Below are 22750 nucleotides of genomic sequence, written 5' to 3'. Positions count from 1 at the left end.
ATCTCACCACCTCATTGTTCGCATCCCTCTTTCGGACGAACACCCATTTGAACCCGACTGGGGTAACATTGGGGGGCGTGCGGGTGACAGGCCCAAATACTTGCCTCTTTGAAAGCGAGAGCAATTCTGTCTCTATTGCTTCTTTCCATTTGACCCAATCTGAGCACTTATCGCACTCTGCCATGGACTTTGGCAGGATCCTCAGCAATCACAACATCGATCATAGAGACAAAATCAGTGTCGACAATTGTAGTCTTACGGTTATATAACTCTCCCATCTCAACATAGTTTATGGCAATTTCTTCAACTGAAACATCTGGTTCATTATGATTTCCCAAGTTATTTGAAACCGGTTGTTTCAAAGTCCTTGTGCTTTTATTTGTGCGCACATTTGCACTAGGACGTTCACCTTCAAGGTGTGTCACTACTGGAACATCTGAAAGGGGCGTGTTGCATTCTCTTCAGTAACTTGATGGTGCAGGCGTCCCCGCTTGGTTGGTACTGAATCATCCGGTTTTCTCCCCCTTTTCCTAGGATGGGGAGTACGAGTAGAGTCCATACCCTACAGAGATATCTCCACTCTCTCAGGTGCATTTGCCGCAGGAATATGCGACTTCGACACTCCTCTTATATCAGTAAAGGCATTTGGCAGAGTATTTGCTAAGTTTCGCAGGTGTATTATTCGTTGAACTTCAAGTTTGGTTTCTCTAGTGCATGGGTCAAGCGATTGGATGCTACTAGCACTTCATTCTATTTCTCGGCATTCTTTATTATTAAGGTACAATCCTCCCCCTAATGCCGGGAAATGCTCTTCGTCGAAGATGCTATCAGCGTACCAAGCCGTGAACAGATCCCCAGTTCTAGGCTCTAAATATTTGATTATGGACAGAAATTCATAACCAACAAAGATCCCCAACTTCCAGTGAGGTCCCATAGATGTACGCTCGGGTGGTGATATCGGCACGTATACAACACAACCGAATTTTCGCAGATGGGAAACCACTGGTTGTTGACCACGCGTTAACTGGTGGGGAGAAGCAGAGTGGTAAGCAGATGGTCTATATTGGATTAAGGTCGCAGCGTGCAAAACTGCATGTCCCCAACAACTGGTCGGGAGTTTGCTATCTTGTAGAAGTGGCATGGCTATGAATTTTATTCTTTTAATTAAGGACTCGGCAAGTCCATTCTGTGTATGGACATATGGTACAAAATGCTCTACATTTATGCCTAGAGCAAGACAATAGTCATTAAAGGCCTTTGAGGTAAACTCTCCGACATTATCCATCCTGATTGAGTGAATGTGGTTCTCTGGGAAACTCGCACGCAAACAGATAATTTGGGCAATACATTTTGGAAATGCGGGGTTCCGCGTGGACAACAAGCACATGTGGCTCCACTTAGTAGAAGCATCTATAAGAACCATGGAATATCTGAAGGGCCTCGATAGGGGGTTGATTGGACCACATATATCACCCTGAAGTCTAAGCAGGAAACTCGGGGACTCAGCCTTTACTTTCAGGTAAGAGGGCTTAGTTATCAGTTTTCCTTTAGCACAAGAGATGCATAGAAAGTCTTTAGAAATTTGTGTGGTTTTCATGCCATGGCCAATAGAGCTAGTTATGATGTTTCACATCATCCTTAATCTAGGGTGTCCTAGTCTTTCATGCCATACTCGAAAAGACTCAGGATTTTTAAATATAGTAGACATCGCAACAAATTCAGGGGGCGGTTTAATTCTTGAGTAATACAACCCAGAGGAGGTGCCTTGTGCTTTCTCTACCACTTTTGTTTCACGTTCGTCCGTTGATGTGATATGGAGGTATTCAACACCACCCACACATGCAGTTGTAACGTGATAGCCGCTACGCCGGATATCTTTGAACGTGAGGAGAGTACGAGTTGCTCCTGGGTATACGAATGCTTCTTCAATGAAGATCCTAGTGCCGTTAGGGAGGATAACAATGGCTCGACTGGAGCCTACAATGCAGCCATTGTTGCCGACAACCGTAGTGATATTCTCAGTCCTCTTCTGGAGTGTCTGAAAATATTTCGTCTCTCTAAGAATCGAATTTGTGGTTGCGCTATCAATCAGGCATGGTTCATCATTTTCCTCCATGGTGGGAAGTGAGTCTTGTTCTATATAAATAATATATAATATTGATTCAGTTCATCATTCATGATGACAACTGTCGGTACCCTGAAACTAGGGTATCCCTTACTACTGTATGAAGACCCAGTACCCACGTGGCTATCTTTAGTCGCGTGGTAAAGAAGCTATACGCGGGACCAGACCATGACTCGCCCCAGCCTCAGGCGACTACTCTGGGCCAGCAACAGCGCCTGACCCCACCACGTGGGCGGCTCCGGGGCCGCCACGTGGGCAGAGAAAGTGATATACTCCAAGGCATCAACAGTGAGTCCGGACCCCTGGATATACAATCCGGACCTCCAAGATGGTCCAGGACCCCCACGTGTACGGACCGGACCCCTAGAATGGGATCTGGACCCCTCTGTATGGGGTCCGGATCGCCCACAGTGGGGTCCCAAGACCTTACTTAAGGCCTAGGCGAGGGTCCGGAGCTGACACGTGTCCAGACCTGTTCTGGTGTGCTCCGGACCTATCCGCATACACTCCTGCTCCCTGCTCAGGCGGAACCCCGATGCTGCCACGTGGCATACTGCGCGCGGCATAAGACAACGGGCGGAACCCGGCGTGACGCCTCTGGGCTACGCGTGCCTTCATTACGGATAAGACGTGCGCCTGTCCATTCCACTGACAGGTGGCGTGATCAACCCGCGATACGTGGGCCGCACAGTTACTCACCATTACTCGTGCGGTAACTGCCCATCAATACAGCATGGACTGCGGACATCAAGACTCCCGGTGATTGCTCAGGCGTTACTAGCATTAGTTACTCACATAATATATTCTTTCCATTATGTTCCTGGGCCCACATGTCGGGGCTCAACATCCTTGTGTGTACCTCCCTTAAACTATAAAAGGGAAGGCGCACGAAGTTACAAGGAACAAGCTCTCAAGTATACAGACACAAACTCAATTACACTCTCAATACATCTTACACACAGTGGAGTTAGGGTATTACGCTCCGACGGCCTGAACCACTCTAAACCCTAGTGTCTTCGTGTGTTCTTCCACCTTCCAATAGACATGCAAACTGCTTAGGCCCCTCCTCATCTTAGGATTAGGGCGGGTGCGTTCCGCCACCCGGCCGGTGGAATTCTTCCCACCAACAACAACATATAATAGAGCAAGAACAACTAAACCATGAATGAGGAATAAATAAAATTGCAAATCAATTAATCTCAATCAACCAAATAGTATGAGCTCACCAGGAGCATTTATTACAGTATAATCAAATAAATGTTCTTCGATAAATAAAATTGCTAAGGAAATAAATGTGGAGCTAATGGCTAGTAACATGATCGACTACAGGAGATCATCAATATCGAAATCGAAGTCGACTTTGCCTAACGAAGTATAGCTCTTAGTTGTGGCATTAACATTTATGGCAGCATGCTCAAACTGTGCAGCAGGCTGAGGCAACTCAAGGTGCTCTCTAGTTGTGGCGTCTACAGGCGCCTGGATAAAGTGAGCCTCTGAGTTCTGGCTTTTCTTCCATTCATGATATATGTCAATCAGGTATTTCTCAATGGTGCATGTACGGGACAAGTGCTGCTGAGACCTGCACCTGAAACATCCTTCGCCAGCATGCTTTGAAGCATTTGCATCGCCCTGCTGGGGGTTGCTTTTGCCTTTGCCTTTGCCTCTGTAACGACCATTGTTGCTGCTACTACCGCTGCCATTCTGTGGCTGCTTCTTAAAAGTTCCCCTTGTCGGCCCCTGATTATTGCGGTGCCCACGACCCCTTCATCTAGAGGAGCCTCTCTTCTCCTAAGACGGAAAGTTTGCATGTGCTTCTGGTATGGCCGCAGCGCCGACAGGACGCTTCTGGTAGTTTTGCATCAGGAGCTCATTCTGAGCGTCAGCACCAAGCAACATGTTGATGAGCTCACAATACTTCGTGTACTTGTTGTTTCGGTACTGCTGCTGGAGCACCATGTTGGGGGTGAAAGGTCTGGAGAGTTTTCTCAATCATTTTAGGTCTGTAACTATCTGGCCATAGAAACGTAGCTGAGCGACAATGCGGTGAATGGCAGTGTTGTAAGCCTCCACAGTCTTGAAGTCGAGGAAGCGGAGTGTGGCCCATTCCTGTTGCGCCCGCGGAAGCATCACATGATTCTGCACACCGAAGCGCTCTCGCAGCTTCGTCCACAGTACTAGAGGGTCTTTCACCTCCAGATACTCCATCTTTAAGTCTGGATGGATGTGACGCCTAAGGAAGATCGCAGCTTTTGCCTTCTTATGAAGCTGCAAACCGATGTCGTTTGGGCCTAGCCAAACGATCGCCTTTCCCAATTGCATCGCCTCCAGATGAAACTGACAGTCGTCAGCCCAGGTCAAATAGTTCTTGCCATTCAGGGCAAGCTCCGCGAAGTCAGTCTTGCTGTCTTCAGCCATATCCTGTCACGCAAAATTAACTCCAGGTTAATTAGGCGTGCCAATTATCCATAACATAAATTAAATGGTTGTACGTGTATTATTCTATTTACATAAATAAAATAGAATAAAATGATATATCAAACGTATATATAAAAAATCATAAGCATGCATTTTTATTGTTTTTCAAATGCTTTTCAGCAGGAAACACAAAAAAATAATGCATACAAAATTAAATTGCACTTAAAAAATACTAAACAAATTCATCAAGAATCCATTCTTATAGTGCATGACCGGGAGGAAACATGGCAGTAAAAAATAATAAACAAATAAACACTTATTACGGCCGAAAGTAACTAATCCCATAACAGTAGACCACAAAAACCGTCAACCGCATGTGCAGTTCCTGCTCGACGCATGCACCTTAAGCGCCAGCCTATTTGACTAGATTGAAAAAACGCAGAAAGATGGTGAGGTCCTTTTTTAACTGGTGGCTCCTTTCTTCACGCAGAAAGACCAGGACGCACAACGGCTGCAAATTCATATTCGCACGCCCAGAAGGAACAGGGCTGAGAGACGCATGCAACCAAGCACGCTGGAGCCCACGTACAACACAACAATTTTTTTCTGTTCATGCGCCTGAGAAAATGGATCGCCTCTCCTCTTGGTTTGGTGGCAGGAGCAGTGGAGGGCTGGAGGCTGTGGAGCATGCGACGCAGCAGCAGACTGGATTAATAGCGCGTCGTCGGTTTACGCTGGCGTTGGCGGTGCTGCTCACGAGACGGCGATATACTCGGTGAATAGGAAATCGCATATCCACTCAAGATTTCATACCGTGATTCCTGATTCGACGAATGGGAACGAAGCATGTCACGTAGGACAGTTCGGCAAGGCCACAGGACCTGCCGACGTGGTGGAGACTCGTTGCTGATCGGATCCACAAGTCGAGGTAGAGCAATGCTTATTACTGAAAGGGAATTAGGCTTACACTTATTTCCTAATTGATTTTGGTGGTTGAATTGCCCAACACAAATAATTGGACTAACTAGTTTGCTCTAGTCTATAAGTTTTACAGGTGCCAAAGGTTCACAATAAGCCAATAAAAAGACCAAGAAAGGGTTTAAACAAAGAGAGCAAAAGGCATCCCAAAAGGCCCCCTGGTCTGGCGCACCGGACTGTCCGGTGTGCCACCGGACAGTGTCCGGTGCACCAGGGCACTCAACGCTGAACTCGCTACCTTCGGGAAAATGGGAGGCCGCTCCGCTATAATTCACTAGACTGTCCGGTGAAACACCGGACAGTGTCCGGTGTCACACCGAACTGTCTGGTGTGCCAGCGGAGCAACGGCTACTTCGCGCGCAACAGTCGACTGCAACCGCATTCAATGCGCTAAAGTGCGCGCCAGAGTCAGAGCACGCGCAGTTGGCGCACCGGACAGTCTACAGGACCTGTCCGGTGCACCACCGGACAGCCCAGAGGCCCCACAAGTCAGAGCTCCAATGGTCGAACCCCAACGGCTGGCTGACGTGGCTGGCGCACCGGACAGTGTCCGGTGGCGCACCGGATAGTGTCCGGTGGCGCACCGGACTGTCCGGTGCGCCATGCGACAGCAGTCTTCCAACGGCCATTTTTGGTGGTTGGGGCTATAAATACCCCAACCGCCCCACATTCAATGGCATCCAAGTTTCTACACTTCTACACCTTACAAGAGCTATAACATTCAATACAAGACACACCAAAGAGATCAAATCCTCTCCCAACTCCACACAAAGCTTTAGTGATTAGAGAGAGAGAGATTTGTTGTGTTCATTTGAGCTCTTGCACTTGGATTGCTTCTTTTCTTTCTCATTCTTCTTGTGATCATACTCAATTGTAACCGAGGCAAGAGACACCAATTGTGTGGTGGTCCTTGCGGGAACTTCGTGTTCTGTTTGATTGAGAAGAGAAGCTCACTCGGTCTAAGTGACCGTTTGAGAGAGGGGAAGGGTTGAAAGAGACCCGGTCTTTGTGACCACCTCAATGGGGAGTAGGTTTGCAAGAACCGAACCTCGGTAAAACAAATCATCGCGTCTTACTCTATATTTGCTCACGATTTGTTTTGCGCCCTCTCTCCCGGACTCATTTATTATTTCTAACGCTAACCCGGCTTGTAGTTGTGCTTTAGTTTATAAATTTTAGATTCGCCCTATTCACCCCCCTCTAGGCGACTTTCAATTACGTGTTGAACAACGTGGTTGTCGCAGATCCCTGATCCGGACTCCAAACCCTCCCAACGGCAGTAGGGACGTGAGAAGTTGTAGAAGCTCGCTCCCTTCCCAACAACCCAACACACAAAGGAACAATAGACACAGTGGATGGAAGCTCTTTCTATCTCTATTTATTATGAGGGGATATGGATACATATATATAAGCTATGAACCCCCTGAGGGCAGTTTCGATATTAGGCTATTAAACCTCTTTTAGGGTTTCTCAACACAGACTACCTCCTGGGTCCTGGCCACACTGTTCAACATACTAGGAGACCGCGACACGACACGCCACGCCACATGACCCGACTCGTGCGCGCTGCCCAACCCATCTTTCTTGAGAATTTTGCAACCATGGCACTCCCTTCGGCGGGCTTCAGACTATTGGCATCGCGATCGTCGCAATTGAATCCATGGCATTATAATCTCGCCTATTTTGAAGATTTAGCATCGCGCTGGATTAATGGTCATTACCATTTCTCGTGAGCCTGTCGTGCCCTCGCTCCGTTCGCTCCGTTACTTCCCTAGCTGCCATCTCCTTCTAGCGTATTCCATTCTCCCTTCCCTCTTTCCCTGGCCGTCGTCTTCCTCCCTCGGCTCTGTTCGTCGTCTCCTCGCACTGCGGTGCCTGCCTGCCCTGTCCTTCACCGGATCTCGCCCTTCCCTGCTGATTTAGTTTCGCCTAGGGCGGATCCTGTGCCCGAGGGCCATTCACGCGCCTCCGACGCTGGTGAGATCTCCTATCTTCTTCTGTAACCCTAGGGTTTGCAGCTATGGATTCCAGCATGGAATCTGTCGCTGAGCTATGTGCCCAGAAGTTCTCCGCGACCGTTGTTGCAGCCCGTGACACATTTACTGCTTCTACTGCCGCCTGTGTGGTTGCTGGTGATCTCTGCGCCACAGCATCAGTAGGTAACCATGTGGTTTCTACGCTTGATGTTCTTGAATCCGCTGTGGAGACAGAAAAAAGTGCTATGTGTTCTTATCAATAGGCGAGTGCAACCGTCGTTTGTGCTCAGGAGGCATTGGCCAAATACTATGAGGTTTGTGTTCTGAAACTTTTACTGCGTCAATGCTTGAGATATCTGCGCCATGTGCTTTGTAGCAGCCCTGTGATGGAATTGTAGAAACCTAAGTGCTGTTTTGAGGCTTGTGATACATGTGAGGTGATATATTTGCTTTGCCCATGTGATGTTTTTTTTGAAAATATTGAACTGACTACACTAGGTCTTTTTGTGAAAATTAGCTGAGGGCATTAGACTGTTTGTTGCTGTTTCATTGAAAATATTGAACTGAGGCTTGTGATAATGTGAGATGATCTAGTTGGTTTGCCCTATGATGTTTTCTTTCAAACTAGTGAACTGTATACTACACTTGGTTTTTTTGCTGAAAAATAACTGAGGGCATATGGATGTTTGTGGTGACAGTGCATAGTTGACGATGCCAGTTCATATGCCTGTTATATTCATTTGAGGGCATCAGGCTGTTTGTTGCTGTTTCATTGAAAATATTGAACTGAGGCTTTTGATAATGTGAGATGATCTAGTTGCTTTGCCCGATGATGTTTTCTTTCAAAACAGTGAACTGTGTACTACACTTGGTTTTTTTGTTGAAAAATAACTGAGTGCATATGGCTGTTTGGAAGCTGTTTCTGTTGCATCATACAGAAAATATGCCCTAAAACTGTGGCACTTTCTTCGGCGGGCTTCAGATTATTGGCACCGCGATCGTCGCAATTGGATCCGTGGCATATGACTGTTTGAGTGCATATGTTTGAGGGCATATGCATGTTTGAAAACATATGTTTCAGGTCATATGGCTATTTGAAAACTATTGATTGAGATGAGATAGTTGATTTGCCCTATGATGATTTCTTTGAAATTATTGAACTGTATACTACATATGATGTTTTTTAAAAAACAGCTGAGGGCATATGCTGTCTTGTTCTGTTCATATGCTGTTCTGTTCTTAAGCCCAGTTATCAGTACACATGATCCACTCAGTTCATTTGGCAGATGGTTGTTTGTCTTTCCAGTGCAGAAGAAGGTTTCCTCATATGCATGTCCATGTTTACACCTGAACAAAAATCTTGAACATTCCATAGTCTGATGTTATTTATATTTTTTTGCAGATGAACAAAAAACTTGCACATGCACTCAAATATGTCGTGTCTCAAATGAGTGATACAGCTAAAAAACTACAAGATACTGCCTCTTTCTGCTACACAGATGAGGATGTTGTAGATGGTTTCATGATGACTCAAGTAGCTTGTTCAATGGACGAGTTAGCTGAAATACTAGAAGTAACTTCAATTGACTGTCAGGTTTCGATGATGGACCCTACTGCTATATTAGAAGCTGGCTATGGAAGTGAAGACAATGCGGTGTGGGAGGACGTATTCCGTGACCGAGAAATTATGAATCAGCCTCTAGAAGCGGAGACGCTTGGTGAGCACTGTGCTAAGTGGGGGCTTAGTTTCAATGAGATCTGGGATAGATCAATGTAACATTGTCTTGTGTACTTCTCTTGTGTTCAGTTAGCTGGACAAGTATTGTAATGCGTGAGTTGGAAATTGTAAGACATGACATCATGAACTACCTATTGGTTATTATGTGTCCTGAAATGCTATGAACTACGTATAGTGTTATATTATGTGTTCTCTAATTGCGTTCTATTGTGTGTTCTCTAATTGTAAGAGAGTTCATGACAATTATGAAAGAGAGTTCATGATAATTTTTTTAACTAGAACAAATGCCATAATGTCATACAAATGTCATACAAATGCCATAGTGCCATACAAACACCACAATGCCATAAGAACAAACAATTTCACCACATTACTCAAACATTCTTCTTCCTAGGTGTGATCTTTTTAACTATAACTCGAACTACACGTTCTTCTAGTGGCGAAGAAGGTCTTTCAACAACATCTTCAAAAGCTAGTGTCATTGCAACCACGTCTTCACTCTCGTGGACAACTAGCTGTGATGACTCAGGTACATCTTTCGGGAACCAACCTTTAGTAGAATTTTTTCTAAGCCTTCGCTTCTTGTTGTACAGAAATTAGTAAATATCATAAAATAGCCAGTTGCACAAATAATATAACACATAACCATCTATTACCTTTTCTTTGTGCCATTTAATGGACATTTGTAGCTTGCTTTCCTGTGCCCTAGCTCACCACGGTTTGGACACTTGAACTTACCCCGAATGCTTTTCTTACCATTGTCATTGTTAGTTTTCTTTTTTCCACTGCTTCCCTCAAGGCATCCTTTCATCCTATTCTTCCTATGTCGACCCACAGCGTGTTTTCCAATTGGAGCACCCACTTCTTTTGCGAAAGGAACTTCTGGCCAAAATGATTTGTCACCGATAGGTGGAACCACCCTTGAGTACGCTATGGTGAAATTAGCTACAACATAGTACTCATCGACAAAATCCTCCATCCTGACATCCCTAAATTCTTGAACTGTTATCAAGCACAATGCATGGATACATGGTTTGCCCGTGTGCTGCCACTTTTTGCAAGAACATTCCCGCAGCTGAGCATTGACAATGTGATTCGAATGCACATCATTGTTATCCCTTACCTCTGCATTGTAGTTGTCAGCTTTTCGTACTGATAAATGACCTAAACCTCTTGTTTTGGCGTGTAGGATATGCAGAACCGACGATAAAATCCATCCTTGCAACTTTTGTGCAATCCTCCTCCTCCTGTGAAACATCTCCATAATTTCCCCCTTATCCTATCAGCCAAATCACATACAGGCAGATCCTTCCAATCCTTAATCCAATTGTTGAAAACCTCAGCAATGTTGTTGGTTATGTAGTCACACTTGATGTCCGTATTGAAGCCACTTCGGTACCAAAGACAGTCATGATGCTCATTTAGCCAACTGTTGACATTAGGGATTTCTTGGATGCTGCTAAAATAGTGGTCAAAGACCTCTCTCCTATAAGCTCTAGCGGCTGGATACATGTACTCAGACCCCACCAAACTGCTTTATGTAGTTTTGTATCAGATGCTTGAAGCACTCCCTTTTCTCGGCATACGGGAAGACATTATTCATAACATTTTTAAGACCTTTGCAAGCATCTAAACACAATGCTAACAAAGGCAGATCCCCCACAACCTTGTGCAACTGATGAAAGAACCATGTCCAGTTTTCAGTATTTTCTGCCTCAAAAAATCCATATGCAACTGGATACATCCAATTGTGCCCATCGACACCTATGGCACAACAAAGGTGACCATTCCACCTTCCATTAAGAGCTGTGGAGTCAACACTTAGGCATGGTCGGTAGCCACCCTTGAAACCAGAAATGCATGGACCCATCGCACAAAAAATCGACTAAAGAAAGGACGACCCTCATCCATTTTTACATCAAGCTCAATGACACTATCCGATGACTTTTTGCATAACTGCTTCTCTCCAATGCCATAGTAGCTGAAAGCTATCTTCCCAACTACCAAATAATTCCTTTAAAGCTTTCTCTTTCCCGTGCCAAACTGTGTCATATGCAATGGTACAACCAAAAGTGTTCTGCAATGTAGTTTGTAGCTCCTTAGCACCCATATGAGGCTTCTTCATCAGTAATGGAAGCGCACATGCTGCAACCCAAGCTCATGTAGGTGTAGTCGTCTTACGTCTACCACTCGAAGTACAAGTATGTTTGTAATTCAAGACAATCACCTGAAAAATTAGTCAAAGTGTTAAATAGAATTTAACCACGAATAGAAAGGTACATATTAAGTAAAACAACTATATTCTCGGCTTACTTGAATTGTTGGAGCCCCTTTCATCTCCGGTCTAGCATGAATTCTCCAGGGGCAATTAGACCCTTTACAATACCCTCTAAATCTAGTCTTATTAGTTGCCTCAATTCCAAGCTCAAATTTTTTATTTATGGCGTATTGTCTAATTGCGAGTCTGAAGTGGTGCATTGTTGCATACAAGCTGCCAGGCTCCATTACTGGATTGTTCATATCATATATGGTCCTAGTCTCATTAAGCACTAAATCAGAACATGGAATGCCTGCTCCCAATTCATCTTCACATGGAATGCTATTTCCAAAACGGGAAGCACTTGAATCATCTTCCCTTCCATCATCTTGATTATCTAGTCTAAGTTGAAAATATAGTCCTTGTTCACTAGTAACATCATTTCTTCCTTCTTCGTTGGTCGTTTCTTCTACCATTATTGAATCCCAATCGATATCATGCATTCCATGGCCACTCCCCTATTCACCAAAATAGTTGTAATATCATATATAACTACTAAATTGCATACAATAATTTCGAACCACTAACCATTGTAGGTTGTGTGCCAATACAAGTCAATGCTCACTCTTGTTCTTTGACAATGCATGCAGTCGTTTCGTCCATGGGGGAACTGACTCATCGTTCGTAGTATTATTCATAGTAAACTGCACAAACAATAAGCTAAATGGGTGCTCGGCTATAGTCAGTTTAGTGTGGAAGAAGATACAGGAGCTTACCAGAGTCGGTGGTGCGGGAACCGCACGACACGGGAATGTCCCTCGACGCAGGATCCGATGAAGGGCAGGGCAAGCAGCCAGGGAAGTAAATCAGCAGGGAAGGGCGCAGGATCCGGGAATGGCCCTGCGCGGAACTAAATCAGCAGGGAAGGGCGAGATCCGGTGAATGGCAGGACAGACAGGCACCACAGTGCGCGGAGACGGCGAACAGAGTCGATGGAGGAAGACGACGACCAGAGAAAGAAGGAAGAGAGAATGAAATACGCTAGAAGGAGACGACGACTAGGGAAGTAACGGAGCGAGGGCACGACGGGCACACGAGAAACGGTAATGATCATTAATCCAGCGCGATGCTAAATCTTTAAAACGGGCAAGATTATAATGCCATATATTCAATTGCGATGATCATCGTGCCAATAGTCTGAAGCCCGTCGAAGGGAGTGACATGTTGCAAAATTCTCATCTTTCTTCCCGCCGGATTGACGAAATCGATCGCTCCGCTCCCACCGGCCACCACCAGTCCACCACACCTCGATCCCCGCACCGCCCAGCCGGCCGCCCGCATCCACCGCACAAAACCCTAGGCATGGCCCCACCCTAAACCCCTTGCTCCCCACCTCGTATGGTCGTCGTCCCCTTCTCCCTCCGCATTGCGCGAAACCCCATCCGCCTCCGCCTTCTTCCGGTCTCCGCTGCTCGCTTCACCCGTCTCGCCATGTCGACCACGCCGCCGGCGGCGGCTACCATATCCGTCGAGTATGCCAAGTCCGGGCGCTCAATCTGCAAGGGGTGCAGCGGGGTCATCGCCTCCGGGGCGCTCCGCCTCGGCGCCTCTGCGCGCGACCCCCGTGGCTTCGGCGCCACCAAGTGGTACCACGTCTCCTGCTTACCCTCCTCGTCGTACCCGCTCGGCCCCATCGGGAGTATCAAGGGGTTCGACTCCATTAAGGTTCTCTCATTGGGTGGTTAGTTTGGTGCCGTTCGCTATCTCATTCTGTGTTGTTTTGGGGATTAATACGTGGGGCTTTGGGATTTGCAGGACCATGATCGTGCGGAATTGCGAGAACTAGAGAAGGTATGCGCCCTTTACTCGTTGCAATGGTTGTTCAGCCACATAGTTTTTTGCTACAGATTTGGGTAATGTAGGATACTTTGATAAAATTTGTGGTTAATAATGCAGAGTAAAGAAACACCATGTGCAGAATTCATTCCTAATATTTTCCCACTCTATGGCACCCCTGCTTGTAGAATGATGTGCTTATAGTCAGATATGCTTGTGCATAAATCAAATAGAATGGACCATACTGATTCTCTTGTTTGAACAGCAGCACTTGGATGATCAATGTTTTTTTTGTCTTGATCCCATATTTAGCAAAACCAAGTAATTCAACCTTTTTGGGGCAAAATCTTTACTGACTTCCATGATAATGAGAACAACTCATTTTCAGAATCATAAAAGAGACAATACTGCAGTCAGCCCTCCGGAGGAACAACGTCCAAAGAAAGCAAGGATTCAGATGTTTTCCCCTGCGGAGGGGGTGCCAGATAATGTAACAGTCTCTGTTGAGTATGCGAAGTCTGGTCGCTCTACCTGCAAGGGCTGCAGTGAGAATATTGCCAAAGGTGCCCTCCGCCTTGGTGCCTCTTTTCCTGATCCCCGTGGCTACGAAAATACTAAGTGGTACCATGTTGTGTGCTTCCCTACATCATCATACCCATTATTTCCAATGTCAAATCTGAAGGGGTTTGATTCAATTGAGGTATGTGCCTTTTATTTCGCAAAGCTTTTGTGATTTGTTTTCCTTATGGATACTTTGTAGATTTGAGTTGCATGCAGGATCATGACCGTGACAAGTTGCACAAATTGGTGGAGGTAACAGTCTGTCACTTATACAACTAGCTTTAAATCACATGTCACTCTTATTATGAAGTATGTGGTGCAGGTGTGCTCACTAGTTTTTAGTTTTTGTAAATATGGAAAATTGTGGCCTTTTGTTTTAGTACACAAAAGGAATATGAAGGATTCTTTCCTCAATCCTAAACCTTGGAGCTGTAAAACGATGTGTTTACTTTACAGTTCACTCTAGTTTGATTTCTTAGTTAGATTCACCATGTTCGTTTTCAGAATCACAAGAGCGATGGAAAAGCGGCTGATGTATTGAATGAGTCAAATCTGAAGAGAGAAATGGTTAGACTTCAATATGAGCATTTTGGAGTTGACACTAGCCCCTAAAGCACCTTTTGATGTATTCTTCATGCATGGCTCCACTTCTTTTAGGCTCACAGCATGGATGACTCGAATGAAGGTGCTGAAAAGGATCTGGAAGGAATAAAGGTGATCACATATACTAGAACTGCTGCTAAGCATTTGATAGTATCTACAGAGAAGGCATGCATGAAAGATTTAACAATAAAGATGTTGATGGATCAAGCTTATGATCGAATTGATCTGCAGCAATATGTGTTACAGGACAGAAGTAGTAAAAAGTCAGTGAATTAGTAATGTTGTATAAGTAACATGTCTGTCACTCATTACTTCATTTTATCTAGATTCACTGCATGGGGGAGTTTGAAGAAGGTGCTGAAAAGAACCTGGAAGAAGCAAAGGTGATGTGTGATCTTTTATCTATATATCTGATCTTATGATGCTTTCAGTTTTGGACTCTATCTACCTTGGATGATAACTATGGAGAACGCAAACACACAAAAAAAATTGATGGCAATTGGCCAACTCTTTTAGAATGCCTTTGCTTGTCTATCACAGCATTTAGATTTATTTATTCAATTTAAAAAACTCTTAGTTCTGTGGGTTTCCTGTATGTTGTCAGTCATTAGAGTAGTTTCCTTAAAGCCTGGCACTCAGCAGGCTGTAAGTGATTTCCTGCTATTGTGAATTGGTAAATCACTGGCATCTTTTCCTCAAAAAAGGAAACTGCTGCAAAGCCCAACACCTGATTCTTCTTTTTTCTCCTAGCAGTTACCTGCAGGGAACAAAATGATTGGTCCATCGATATCCTTTTCACTTTCTGATATAAAAAAAGAATACAAGGTATGTCATTCTTAGCTACTCCTGTCTTCTTGGCTGCTGCTAAGAATTATGCTCCTTATATCTTGCCATGAATTTTTTTTGTACAAGCATGTTATTGAATTGCTACATATTGACCTTTTTTCTGTCTCTTGATGTAGAATGCTACCCTTCCTGCTCATTGGAAGGTTTTTGATACAGTTATCTTCCGTGAGAAGGTGTGTTGATACTAATGTCATACTGTTTCTGGTTTTAAGGTCCTAATTTTTTATTAAAGAAACTTTCTTCCAATAATCGTTCAGGAAGATGGCCTTCATGCTTCATCTAAGATTGCTGCATTTGATTTTGATGGGTGCCTTGCCAATACCAGTATGAAGAGGTATTGTGTTTCATAAGACATGGTTTTACTCTAAATGGTATTCTAGATGCTTCCACTGAATATTATTTCGCCTATTCTGTTGTTTATTATGGAGACACTTTTGAATTGATTTAGTAAATAAAGGCTTCAAATTACTGATTTATTTCTCGAACAAGATCATAACATTGAGAAGAAAAGAAGGGGGTAAGAACAATAAACGAGAATAAGCGACCTCAACCTATGGAAAGGTGATTGCCCTATTCACTATCTGGTGCAAGAGCATGGAGAAAGGAAATGGCCTTGGCCCCTGCCACACCCCAATCCAATAGCTCCTCTGTAGCAGCCTCTAAGGCCCCAAATGGATTTGGAGAGGCACCATCAAAGGCATAGTTGCAGTACTTTAAAACGGTCCAGGCTCCCAGAACAACTATGGAGTTGAGTCCTTTCTTTGCCTGACCACTCACTCTTTCCTCAGCCCAAGGTTTTAAATTACTGAGTTGTGTAATTAAAGTTAGTCTGAAGTTCTTGCTGTTGGATATAGAGGGTTTTTCAGACAAAAAAAATGCAAATGCCAATAAATTGGAAAACTGGGCTATCCTGAATTCAGTGCAAAGCATTCATGGCATATGATTTTCACTCCTGGGTATTGCTAGGGAAACCTGTGGGCATCCACACAGTAATTTTGAAGAGCATTGGTCTCTTAGATTTCAACTTCTCTTAAAAACTAGACCCCTACGGGAAAGGCCTCCCACGGTGCATTGCTTTAAGAAGAGGATCTCAACACAGGGCCGAGATAAGGGACTGAAGGCTGGACCGTCCAGGAACATGACATTGCATGACGAGGCTCTTTTTTGTGCGACTACAGGTTTGAACCCTGGTTGTCTGTTGGTGGCATCACCACTGGGCATACCTCTGTTATCAGTGTGTTGTCAATTTCTCATTTCCTGGTCCCTTCATTTGTCAACCTCTTCCTTTGGTGTCCTTAACTAATAAGCTTATATCTTTACAAGCAAAGACATCAATTGTCTGTATTATGCTTAGCCAGACCAACCTAGAGTTTAACCATGAAATGTATTATGCTTGAACTTTCGATGACCTCTATTTTAATGATTAAGAGCCTTCTTATGGCATATTGTTGCGATGTTCTTCCGACTAGATTCCTTACATGTGAAGTTTCTGATTCGGAATATTTTCTGACCTCTTGCTAAAATAAGAACTTGGCTGGTATTTTTCAACCTACTGCTCGTCCAGGGTTGGTGCAGACCAGTGGTCTTTACAGCATAAATCAATTCCAGAAAAATTGCAAAGACTGTACGATGATGGTTACAAGCTGGTTAGTAGGTTTCTTTTCACCAGTTCTTTTTAAATCATTCACTTCTCGTTTTACTTCTTATTTTTTTTTGTTTTAATGTTTTGATATATATATCTTATTTAGTATACTTAATTATGTATTGCTTTGATTTCAGTGGCTTATATACTGTATGTTGTTTTTAGGTCATATTCACCAATGAGTCAAACATTGAGCGCTGGAAGAACAAGCGACAACAAGCTGTTGACTCCAAAGTTGGCCGCCTTGATAACTTTATTGAATGTGTTAAAGCCCCTATTCAGGTATGCTGCAAACTTGTTTTCTTTATCTCCAATCTGAGCAGCCATTCAAATAAAAAAGGAATAAAGAAGTATATCTGTTATTTTTATTCCTGATAACTGAAATGTGCATCACCCTATAACTTAAATCACCTGATCTTATTTACAGTCAGTTTGTAGCTGCTGTGCTGTGCAGTACTGTCTATTTTTTAAAGGTGCCATGAAAAACCGTCATAAAAAAATCATACCTTGTTTAGGAGACCAAACTAACTTCTAAATTCAGTTATACCACTGTTGTTTCTGTTACACTTTATGAAACCCATTGTATCTATTTTTGCAATCTAAATTAACCAAAATAACTTAGTCAAGTAAGTTTATGAAAAGCAGTCCTGGCAAACAAGATTATTGCATCTCACCTTAATGCCAAATGTAACTTTAATCTACTATTTTTTGAGATACGTAAACATAGAACCTGGAATATATGTTTTTTCTGTCATAATATACTCAGAATCATGAAACTTGTGCTCTGGAGATGTGAAGTATCTATGATATTTCAAGATTAAGTTCCGAGTATTCAATTCTTTACTAGTGGATACTGCATTCCAGCTTGTGGAAAAACATAGGCCAAGTACATTTTATTAGAATGCCACTACAAGAGGGGTGGGCATAACAGTGATACTTCAGTCGCTGAGGTATCTGGTTTAGCTTATTTGGTCCAAAAAGCACTGATGTTCGTTATCATCTGGGGGTTCTTGTTATGCTTTTTTAGGTTGGCTCATGCCGCTTTAGGCTTTGAAGTTCATCCCTAAACCAAGGGGATTTGAGGGGATTGAGAAAAAAAAAACACGGTCAGGGAGGGAAAGACCGTCCTCCTGGTATTACATTAAGAGACCTAAACATGGTCCCCGCTGAGAAAATTCTCGAAACCTGGTCCCCCATCACTAGCAGGTCGTCGCCACCCACTCTGCAACGGCCCAACCGGAGGATGGCGCAGGACGTAATCCGGGAGTGGGCGGGGCACAACGAGGTTTTTTTTAACGAAGCCGAAAATTCACCCCCGAGGGGAATCGAACCTGAGACCTGTATGTGCTACTTAGAAGTCTTAACCATTACACTATATGCCCTTTCGCTCATACAAGTCCCTCATATCTCATAGCTATTGGCCATCATCGTTTTGAGGGGATCGTGGGGCAGTCCTCTTCCTCTCCAGTCCCTCCCAACCCCTTCGGTTTGGGGATCAAACGAACAAGGCCTTAAGGGGTTGTATGTTTCCTAGAGTCCTTTTCTTATTATTAATGATATGCAGGTCTTCTGCACAAGGATAGCTACCGACCAATCGATTAGTCGCGATTAGTCATTGACCAGATTGACTAATCGACCCTAGTAGAGCTAGTCGCCCATTTAGTCGTCCATATGTTTTTGGACATATATAGTTACATACTTATATAGTATGTAGTAATATGATACAATAATATAGTATATATAATTTACATCTACACACATCAAGCAGATGTCATAATCTAATCAAACAGAGGGCCCTCAACAAACAAGGAAAGTAGAGGAGAAAAAACCCAACTTATACCACCTGAGGATGTGTTCATCTTGAGGGCGAGGAGCCCTGCACAAGGTCAGGGAGTAGGGCGCTGCACAAGGTCAGGGAGTACGGCAGCTCCTCCTTAGGCAGCGGCTCTGTCCTGGGGGCTTGGGGCGATGGCGAGAGCTGCAGCCGTGTTCGCCGGTGCGGGTTGCAGCTGTGTGCGCCGGCGGCTCCTGGTCCTTGTGCGCCGCCGGCTCCTAGTTCCTGTTCAACGACAGCTGTGCGGGACTGGAGGGCAGCTGTGCGGATTGCGGGCTGGAGGGCGGCTGTGCGCCTGTGCGGACTGGGACTGTAGTTCTTGCCTAAGCGTTCTGAACCCTAGAAGCCCACGAAGTAAATTGCAGCCCACAAATTCCCTAGCTCCAAAAGTCCATCTACAGTCATGTCTAAACTGGTTGTCCCATGTCTAATCGGACGACTAATATTCTGGCCGGTCTAGTCGCATCGGTGGGGCTGGTCGGTTGCAAGCTACCAATTAGACCGACTAATCACGATTAATCGCGATTAGTCGGATGACTTGAAAACACTGCTGCGTGTTCGGTAAGAAAAGGTTGTTCTATAATTGATCAAATTGATTTTCACCTGCAGGTTTTCATTGCTTGTGGTTTAGGGAAAGGAAAAGGTATTCCAGATGATCCATACCGCAAACCAAATCCTGGAATGTGGTGGTTGATGGCTCAGCATTTCAATTCTGGAATCAAAATTGACATGGATCAGTAATCACCTTTTCTCAGATATTTTTCTTCTTCAGATTTTAAGAACCACGCCTTTTTGTAGTCATAAAATCACTCTTGCCCTAGTCATAAAAACTGGACCTCTTTGAATGAAATTACACAAATGCACTTTAATTCGTGGTCAATATTTAATGGGCTGGAAACCTGGAGCTCTTGGTCACTAAATATTAAGGAACAATTGGATCTATACCATTAAAAGATCCAAACTTTAGATATATACCATGGACCCCACATGTCATTGACTCATGTGGACCCACATGTAGGTGAGATAGTAATGGTATGGATCCAAAGTGGTGATCTTTTAATGGTATGGATCCAAATTTCCCAAATATTAAAGTGCATTTGTGTTTGTTGATATGGAAGTAGTTTCCATGCAGGATAAGGGCACATCTTTGGATTAAGCTTTTAGCCACTCTTGTCTTGGGAACACATGAAAACAACCCCTTTATTTTTCTATTTGATGCAAAGTTAATCCAGAAGCTCCTCTTCCGACATGTGCCCTATTATTACAGATCTTTCTATGTCGGTGATGCTGCTGGGAGAGAGAACGATCATAGTGACGCAGATATAGAATTTGCTAAGGTATGAAAAATCTTGTTTGCCTGTAGTAATCAGCAAGCTTTTTTCTCCATTGGATTCAAACAAATTGGAAGGCCTCTTGCGCTATAGTTGTAATTCAGAGAGAATGTAACAACCTGGTTCACAAGGATTATGTAAATCAGCCAAAATAGTTAATACGAGCAGGTATCTATTGGAAGTTAACATTACGTGGATGCTATGCTACTTCCAACATAGTTTCAGTCAGTCTTATTCGTAGTTTGTTATCTTTCCCTTTCTCATGTTTTGGGCAAGGCAGAAGCCTTTCGTAAGCTGACATCTGTGTTTTCCTGTTATAGGCCATCGGTCTCAAGTTCCATGTTCCCGAGGAGTACTTCGGTTTCTAATTACCTGTGACCAGCTAGTAAGATGGTTACACTACGTCGTTTAGTGTTTGGATATTATCAATACTGTGGCTATTCTGGTATGGTGATCTACATGTCTGTTTAAACCGTCAAATAATATCCCAGTTATTCACTTAGGTCCTGTTTGTTTCCTTCCAGAATTATGTAATCCATATGGATTATATAAGTACTTAATAACCTGCTTATGGATTATCATAATCTAGGTATCTAGATTATATAATCCACCTAATAATCTGTGTTGTTTGTTTGTCTCTTAACTTATTTAAGTTGGATTATATAATCTAGAGGGTAAACAAATAAGGCTAACTTGCTGACATAATTGAGAAAACTCAACTCTCTGTATCGTAGAGATGTTGAGTCAATCATGTTGCGAGGATCAGCCATAGTGGTGGTAATATGATCACGCTTAGATAGTCAGATCGGTGGATCAATTCGTGTATGACTGTTAATCACGAGCCATGGCGTGGCCAATTAATATTTTCGTCTCGCTGTAGCAAGTGCCCATGGTGTGAGCAAAGTAGGCTGGATAGGTCTCCATTTTTTTTGTATTCTAGGGCCTGTTTGAAGTCCTCAGTTTTTTAAAAAAACTGGTTTATGAAAACTGAGTTGATTCTAAACATCTATATCTATACTATACTTAAAGCACCAGTTTCAACGGTCGTCATGTGTCATTTTTTACAAATAGCCCCTCACATCTATTTCTAATTAATCCGTCGCACGTCTATAGATGCCAAACGGCGCCCGACACGGGCTAGATGCACGCGGGCCACAACTATGGCACAGACATATCATGTCGGCCTGCTAACTGTGTCGGGCCAACCCGTTAGCCCGATATGGGCTAAATGCACACGGGCCACAACTATGACACATGCACGTCATGCCGGGCTGCTAACTGTGTCGAGCTAGCCCATTAACCTATCGATCTATTTAATTAAATTAGCATAAAATGTTAAAAAACGGTGCAGGAGGTGGGGTTCGAACCCATGCCCTGATGGAAGGAGGGCGGGAGACACTGGGTGAAACTGTCTAACCAGTAGAACATTACGCTAAGATGTTATTAATATTGAATATAAATTGTATATAGGTATATATATTTTTTTGTAAAATAAAAAAATAATTGTGTCGGGCCGAGCCAGCACTACGGGTTGAGCCTACAGCCCAAGGACGACACGACGTTCTTTGCTCTTACAAGCATTAGGTCGTTTCTGAGACCACATTTGCGCAATGGACTACACGGTGTTTGAGGTTGCTGAATTGGATGGAGCAGCAATGATTTGTCACACTAACAGCAAAATGAAAGGTTATTTGTTGGTTTTAAACGTTAGTAATTGCTACAAATTAGCGTAATTTATATGGAGCGCATCCAGTTTTTATTGATGTTTGACTTTAGCAATCACTCCATATTTTGATCTATCTTTTTTATAAGTTTGACTTCACGGGACTTATTTTATAAACTTGATCTCACAAATTTTCTCTTATTTGGTCTCTGTATGATGGAATTATGTCATTTTATAATTTCTGTTGATTCAGTCAATCGTTGTGAACTCTCTTCTAATCGCTCACTTTATTGGTCGTGTTGTACCAAGACATATTTGCATGGAGTAAACAATAACATCAGTTGGCCAAATAAAAAAATATATTATACAGAGAGCGGAGACAATCAATAAAAAATCTTAAATTTTTTTGATGGATAATTTATGTGGGTATTGTTGTAAGCCGTCGCAACGCACGAGCAACCGACTAGTACCAGTTTATGTTTCAGTTTATAGAAATTGGATTATCATTTTCTTAAAAACCAAGAAACTAGTCCCCTAGCTAAAACTAGTTTATGGAAATTAAGATGGCTCCAAACACTACTATCATTTTTTTCATAAACCAGTTTCAAAAAACTAGAGATAGAAACTATATTCTTAAAAACGTTTCCAAACAGGGTCATAGGTAGCCTTCCGGTGGAACTATAACTAGTTTTAGACCCTCTAGGGGTCAGCATCGAGTTGATTACGTTGAGGTTGTAGCTGAGTGTCACCGGTCATGACGCCGATGTACCCGAAATGATGTGGTGAGATTGTGTGATCACGACACCATAATCTATAGTGCTGATATGGTGGAGCTTGGTGTTAAGATTTGTGGCGATGAAGTCATCTCTTCGCCTAGTCTTTGTAGCACCCAAAATTCTATTTTAGAATTTATAAATGTTTCTCTAAAAAATTCAAGTTAAAATT

The 22750-nt window shown here is 43.5% G+C and overlaps 1 protein-coding gene across 1 annotated transcript; it reads left to right on the top strand.

Moving 5' to 3' along the window:
- The first annotated feature begins 12749 nt into the window (after positions 1 to 12749).
- Positions 12750 to 20724, top strand: LOC541878 (diphosphonucleotide phosphatase 2). Its single transcript, NM_001358408.1, has 15 exons — positions 12750 to 13214; positions 13305 to 13340; positions 13714 to 14025; positions 14103 to 14138; positions 14391 to 14453; positions 14544 to 14600; positions 14816 to 14872; positions 15243 to 15314; positions 15452 to 15508; positions 15593 to 15669; positions 16900 to 16981; positions 17143 to 17259; positions 19421 to 19548; positions 20079 to 20148; positions 20463 to 20724. Exons 1-15 carry the CDS (start codon positions 12888 to 12890, stop codon positions 20508 to 20510), a joined length of 1539 nt encoding a protein of 512 aa, NP_001345337.1. The 5' UTR covers positions 12750 to 12887; the 3' UTR covers positions 20511 to 20724.
- The last annotated feature ends 2026 nt before the right edge of the window (positions 20725 to 22750 follow it).

The sequence above is a fragment of the Zea mays genome, chromosome 3, assembly GCF_902167145.1.
Source record: "Zea mays cultivar B73 chromosome 3, Zm-B73-REFERENCE-NAM-5.0, whole genome shotgun sequence".
NCBI classification, from domain to species: Eukaryota; Viridiplantae; Streptophyta; class Magnoliopsida; order Poales; family Poaceae; genus Zea; species Zea mays.
This window is presented reverse-complemented; position numbering and strand designations above follow the sequence as displayed.